At 36.0% G+C, this 7,378-nt stretch overlaps 1 protein-coding gene across 1 annotated transcript; it reads right to left on the reverse strand.

Annotated features, from left to right (window-relative positions):
- Positions 1-4,010: 4,010 nt before the first annotated feature.
- On the reverse strand, positions 4,011-6,961 carry LOC108993222 (zinc finger protein SHOOT GRAVITROPISM 5-like). Its single transcript, XM_018968056.2, has 4 exons — positions 6,727-6,961; positions 6,376-6,529; positions 5,869-6,268; positions 4,011-5,008 (listed from the first exon to the last, which is right to left on the reverse strand). The coding sequence occupies exons 2-4, from the start codon at positions 6,479-6,481 to the stop codon at positions 4,177-4,179; spliced, it is 1,338 nt and encodes a 445-aa protein (XP_018823601.1). The 5' UTR covers positions 6,482-6,529; positions 6,727-6,961; the 3' UTR covers positions 4,011-4,176.
- Between the last annotated feature and the right edge of the window lie 417 nt (positions 6,962-7,378).

The raw sequence follows: 7,378 nt of genomic DNA on the forward strand, positions 1-7,378 counted from the left end.
TTGCTTCTTATGTTGGTATCCTTACTCGCATGTATGCACCGATGACTACATCTTCCTAGGCTAAATTTTCTCAATATGTGAAATATCATATTAAAAATCGTTGCCTGGTAATAAGCTACATCCCAAGAAACTAGGTATAACATGTTAATTTAAAATTACTTTGTATTTATACTAATTGTTTATAATTTTTGAAATGACGAATTTGAACTTAATTATGGTTGACGAGAGGATTGACTAATGGTTGAGGAACTAATGTTAGAATGCATTTCGAATGTACAGAGGTCGATGTCATGTACACTACTAGAAGTTCAGTATTACAACAGAGACGCGCCAAAATCCATTCCAAGCAATGCTACCAAACAAATGGGATAATGTTTGTGATATGTTTGTAGATCCTACTTATCAAGTAATTTTGTTGTTATCTTTTTTTAATAGTATATGATAGATGTATTAAACATATAGACATAATATTTTTTTTTTAGCAACGAAGTACAGTGAACAAAGCAAATAGATCAAATTTAACGATACACCATCATGCAGGTTCTCAATCTTTTCATTTTTTTTGTCTAAAAAAAGGGTAAGCTATTCTAGTCCCCGTTAAATATTAACATATAATACATTTTTCTGATTTAAGTTCTAATATAGATTTTCCTTTTGCAGGAAGAAGAATGTCCTGCTAACTATTATCTAACCCAATTGTATACTAAAGCACATAAAAATCGTGATGGTGTTTAGACCAGTCCTGAAGTAGAGGCAAATTATGTAAGTTCAAGTTTCTTTAATTCCATTGTTTAATAATATTTTTGTTACTTATACTAACTTTAATTTTTTTTGTAGGACAAGATGATATCTCTTAAGAAAATTACTGCGGATTCATCTAATGAATTATCTGTCAACGATGCTTAGATCCTTTCTCAAGTTCTTGAATTACGTTCTGGATATTTGAGGGGCTTAGGATGTTGCGTGAAGCCATCTTCAACATCATCATCCTCTTCTCAAGGCAGATCGAATGACGACAAGACTAAGAAATTAGAGGAAGCAACACTTGAGATAGAATGATTGAGGTCCATGGAAAAAGAGTTGTTGACCCGATTAGATAAAGCAGCGGATTTTGAGACGAGATTAGAAGAAAACATGCAGAAAAGAATGGGGACAGAGGTACAAAAAGTGTTTGAACAGTTGTAGAAGATGATGTCCCAAAACTCTATGCCACCACCACAGTCTTAAAATTTATTTTTTCTTTAATTGTTTTTCTATTATGATGTTCCAAAACATTTGAACAATTGTCATGTTTGAATTACAATTTATGTAATATTAGTATGTGATTGTTAATTAAATTTTGTTTTGTATGATTAGTATCGTTGGAATGGTAAATAACCAATTTGAATGGTAAATTACCATGTACAAATCCAATCGAGAAAAAACAGACTCATTCGAACAAAAACTAATCCATTTGAGCGACAACCAAGAAATACAATCTATACATCCATTTGAATAATAAAATATTTGTTCAAACAATGTTAATATGCAAAATCTCATTCAGAAGGATAGAATTTTAAAAAATAAACAGTCTGTTTGAACGGACATAATTTATGTTAGAACACAAGTCATTTGAAAAATTTATTAGTTCGAACATATAAAATCTGTTTGAACACTCTGTCTGTTCGAAAAGAATCAAATATGATCATTAGTTCGAATGAAAATTTCTTATAGTTCGAACGGTAAGTGTCGGTTTGAACTTATAGGATTCCATTCGAACGTGTTTTTGAGACGAAATGTTTCAAATTATAAGAAAAAATCCATTCAATTGGTTTTGCCCAATTTCGTTCCTAAAAATCATTTTTTGAGGCGTCAAAAACCTTTTGAGACTGACTTTTCGAGGTAAAATAGAAACAAATTCTTTTTGTCTACAAAAATCTTTTGGAACGAAAATTGGGTAAAACTCAATCTCTTGTAGTGTTGTATGATGAGGTCCAACATGAATGTCTAGATGGGCACCACACTCAGATCATATCGAACATCAATATATGGGTATAATTTTCATGATGGTGCAATACATGGAATTACAGGTGTAATCAGTTCAGTCCGGTCTATCTTGGAGGAGAATTTCAAATCAGACCGGACCTCTTTGTTTTGATCTGGTTAGTCTATTTGGAGTGTTTTGGTCCAAGTCTTTTTTTTCCCCTTTTTTAAGTTTTTGAAAATAAAAATTATATAAAATAAAAAATTAAGTGAATGATTTAATCTAAGTCCTCAAAGTAAGTATATACTTAACTAATTAGGTATTTTAATAGAGTGTAATAAATTAATAATGTTAATAGTGTGTGTATTATCAACAATTAATTAATAGTTAATACCTAGAGCTAAAAAAAAAGAGTTAATACCCTCTTAGAATTCTTAACCTTTAATATCTTGTATAATCTAAGCATAAATAATTAGTTAGAAGAAAATTATATATTACTTACTTTTAATTTATATAACTACGTAAAAAATAATAAAATATCATATAAAAATTATTTAAAATTTTATATATTAAATTATGTTGGTCCAGTCTGATCTGGGTTGAAAAAATCTCATCCTAAGATCGGACTGAAAATCAAATTTCCATACTTTCTTAAATTGAGACCAACTGATTCCTTAATCGTTCGGTCGAGTTTTTCGATTCATGCGAAAAATCTTACACCCCTACATGGAATGGAATGAAAATGAAACTTCCCTTTTTTTTCTAATGGGCTTCAGGACTCTCTCTCTCTCTCTCTCTAAACTCCTTTCACTAATTTCCTTTTTGTTTCCTGGGTTTAAAAGGTGGTCGCGTCTCTTATATAATATCAACTCGCAAGGCCCATCAATAGGCTAAGGTTCTTCATACAGCTCAGCTCCTTTGTATATATATAGAATCTCTTTACTACTTAATAAATAAAGGGAGATATAAATAGTAAATGTACAGCATGCATGTGTCAGATAAAAAAAAAAAAGTTAGGAGGCTCCTAGCAGTAACATTGAAGGTAAAAAGAGAGTGCACATGGTCCAAGAAAAAAGCAAAGAAAGAAAGGTCCTTTTAACATGCTCATGAGTCATGACTGTGGCTGCTTGTTGGCTCTTTTTGTTTTGGTTATAGCGATGAAAGATGACACCAACCCACATCCAGTTTCACGAGCACAATGCCATTTTCCCCTTCCAACTCCAAAAGCTTTGAATGGTCTCTGCATATTTGGAAAAAAGATGCTGTGCTCCTGCGCTTGCTGCACGCACTGCCACGGGCGCTGATTCTTATGTGATGAGTGCGAGAGGTGCGAAAAAAAACACAGATAAGGGTTTCCTTGTTTGTGTCTAAGATGTGCAAGGGAGACGCTTGCATTTTTGTTGTTTGATAGGGACGACTGAGCCTGTCTTTAAAGTCCCTTACAACAGTGGCACTGAAAAACATGCTGCTTTTTATTCACATTTATAAGGGTGTCCAGAACCTTATAATAGTGAGAAAAAGGACTATCCGATTCCCCACCCTCTCTCTCTCTCAAGCTACTGAGTTATTATTATTCTCAGTACAGTTTTTTAATGCTTTTGCAAGAGCTAGGGTCATCTCCATTATGTTACCGCCTTGGCCTGCAAAGACACCCTCCCACCCCCCTTCTCTCAAATAGTCCAATGACAATCTAACAACAGCTAAGTTAACGTCCAGAAAATTCCAGTAATTATCAGCATAATGTTATAATAATAAAAATATATGATTATGGGAGTATTTTTAATAATAATACATTCTCTGATGATGAGTAATAGATACTGCGCGCATCAACTTATTTTTATTTAAAAAAGTTATAAGAGTTTCTGAGCTCATTCATGAATGAAATAATTGCACTATTGCAGTGGGTTAATTAAACTAGCTAATGAAGACATGCATGCGTGAGATTAAGATCAACTAAATGACAAGTGAAACCTATATCATGATATATATATATATATATATATATGTATTATTGTGGGAAAAAGTTTATAACCAAAATCCATTATAATAGTCCGCATTTACCAAATTAATTATGAACAAAAAACAACAACATGAATTGCAAGATACATGATCACTCTTCTAAATCAAAACCTAATATGGCCACAACAACTCACTTCGTATATTGGTAGACAGAATATTAAGGGTAAAAAAAAGCGTTGACAGAGAGAGAGATCTTAAGGGTTAGCTGATTTTGCATGATCAGTCCGATTGTCGATCTCTACTACTTCACCTTCTGTGGTTATGGCGGACGACATGTAACTCAGTACCAGAGAATTCTCATCGGAAGGCACAGTTGTCAGTGCATGAAATTGCATCTTGCAGGCATGGCAAGTTATTTGAAGAATTGTCGAATTAATCTGTTTGATTGCATGGCCTTTCAGAGTCTGAGCCTTATCTAGTTCAGCCTGCGCCTGTTGCCTAAGTCTCTTTGCATTCTCAAATTCCTGCTTTGCTAGTTCAATCTGGCGCTTTGCTTGTTGTCTAGCCTCCTCGGCATGAGCCTTCTCGGCAATGGCAAGCTTTAACTGCTCGCGTGCTTGTTCTTTGAGCCTTGACGCAGCCACTACAGATTTCTGATCACTTTTAATGCTCAGCTCCTTGGGTGAGTATCTATTAGCGATGTTTGATTCATTCTTCTCTCCAAATTCACATGACCCAATTGAGAGCTGAAGTTGGGTAGAATGAGTGTCATGATCTCTTTTAGGGGAAACCGAGGAATCGACATTGGGATTCGAGGTGGTCGAGAGCTGAAGCTCCAGATTGTGGTAGCTTGCTATAGTCCTGGATGAGTTCCCTCCAGCAGTAGGGTTGAAGAATGTCGTGTCTGGTGGTTTTGGCTTTGGCACAACTAAAGTTGGCCAAGGACCTGTGCTAAAATTGGTCTCGCTGGATGGGCTCGGACTTGAAGCCGTCCGAGACAAGCATGCCGGCTGTAGTGCTTGTACTGGTTCCGGCCGGAGATGTCCCAAACTGCAAGCATCTTGGTGTTCAATGAAACTCTCCACCCTGTAAAAGACAAAAGAACCATTAAACTATTTTCTGTGACTCTACACGTAGCAGCAAAAGAAGTGCATGGAATGATTCGAAGGATTTTTATTTTCTGAAAGTATTGAGTGATGAAGACGGGCATTAAAAACGTGGGAGGAAGAGATCAAGGGAGCATTAGCATACTTGAGAATAATAAACAAGAACATTAATATACATAAATAAATGCTTTGACAAAGAATTGACTGGGATTGAAATGGTATATATGCATATCAATTAAATAATGGTGCAAAATCACGTTAATTATTTATAATATATTCCCTATGGTCCATTTCACCCACCGGAGAACTACGATGTTTGCTTAGAGAGAAGAAAAGGGAGGATACAACAGTGTATAATTAAAGCAAATAGTTACAAAAGAGCTACTGTTGGGATCTTGGCTGCCCAAAGGATTTGAAACCAACAGCTAGCTGTGTGGGACGAAGGGAAACTGATCTTTGGGAAATGTGTTCCAACTTCCAGAACGGTTGTTAAAACTGGATTAAGGTTCCATCAGTCAAATCAAAGCTTTTCTGAATAAATAGTTTTTCCTTTTTGAGTCAAACCCAAGATCACTAACGGGATTGATGAAAGCCGGTTCAGTTGATGATGATATCCTGTTTTCGAAATGATAAAATTTATATCCAAATATGGAATGATAAGAAGGCAGCAAAAAAATATTACCCAGAAAACCCAAAATCCAATTAAGATCGAATTGGTTTTGTTGTAAGAGAATGATCGCAAACGAATTTGGATAACTTTTTTTTGTGAAGGAATGAGTATTATTTCAACAAACACCTGAAGGTAATTAAGAAACATGTGTTTGGAGATTGGAGGAAAACCTTGAGAAAACACGACCGCAATCACAAGAATGGCCTCTGGTGCCACAGGTTTTGAGGTGGGCTTTGTAATCTGATTGAACTGCATAACCTTTAGAGCATTTATCACAGACCCATTGCTTTTGATTGCTGTGCTTCCTCCTGAAATGCTTCTTTATCCCAACAAGATCACCCAGAGCATGGCACGGATCATGATGCAGGCAACTTGGCTCTGGGCACACGAAAACTCGCTTCCTCACCACTGGATTCTCTCTCTTTAGCAACTTCCATGGCACCTTGTGCCTTCGCCGGTGCATCTGAAGGTTCTGGTCTCTCTGAAATCCCTGGTTGCAGATCTCGCAGACATAGCGATCCGATTCCAATAGTGTTTTGGGTGAAAGAGAAACCACTTCTGCATCTGGATCTATTGAAATGAAATTCACACATAACCATATCCAAAATTTAGAACCAAGAGGAAAACCATCATAATAAACAGAAAAAAAAGGGAGTAAGGAACGAATTATTCTATACCTGGAGTTCCTGCGGGCCTTCTTTTCCTCTTGTTGTTATTACCGTTTTCCAAGCAAGAAAATGGCTCAGAAGAAGGAACGACAGAGGAAGAATTATTGCCTAACATGGGTGGTGAATTCTCACTCTTTCTGCGATTACCTTCAATAATATAACCCTAAGAAGGAAACCAATCACCCTCACTTTCTATATAAAGCTTAATAATTTGTAAGAAACTAAAGCAGCTTGAGATTGGGGTTAGAGCCGCGAGAGAGAGAGAGAGAGAGAGAGAGAGAGAGAAGATACAGCAAAAAGCCTTCCCTAGCTAGCTAGGACATAGAGGAAGAAAAAAAAAAGCTCCTCCCTTTCGGTTACCTCAGCTTTCTTTTATAAACTTAGCTTTTTAAAACTTTCAGCCTTTTCATTCAGCTTTCTCTGTTCCCAGCCTTCTTTCTTCCAACCCTCATCTTCGACAGGTATTCTCGTAGAGTCATCTCATCTCCTTATTAAGCTTCTTCAGAAGAGAGAGAGAGAGAGAGGACGTGAGCCAATCACGATGCTGCTTTAAACTTGATCCCACAAGCAGCAAGCAAATGGGCTCCAGAAGAAAAAAAATCATCCCTCACAAAGAAACAAAACCACTCTCATAATTCATCGAACAGTTAAAAAAAAAAAAAAAAAAAAACAGCTTTGCATGCAAAAAGAAAAAACATACAGGGAGACCTCGCTCCGTTGTACAGTACTGTACACGTAAGCTTCCTATTCTTGTCTGATCAGTCTCCCTCTCCCAAACACAACACCGTTTTGGAAACTCTTCTTCTAATTAAAAGATCTTCCAAAACAACGAGGGAGATAATTAAACATCTAAGCTGACCGAAGTACCCCTTACTCCGGAACTTATTATGTGCAGACTGATTAATTAAATTTGAAGCAGCCTTTCTAAAAGGCAAAACTGTCGATGTAAAGTCACCCTCAAGGGTATAATGGTCAATCAATTCATAATTCTCTGTGCAAAAGATGCTTACTT

The sequence above is a fragment of the Juglans regia genome, chromosome 15 (assembly GCF_001411555.2).
Source record: "Juglans regia cultivar Chandler chromosome 15, Walnut 2.0, whole genome shotgun sequence".
NCBI lineage: Eukaryota > Viridiplantae > Streptophyta > Magnoliopsida > Fagales > Juglandaceae > Juglans > Juglans regia.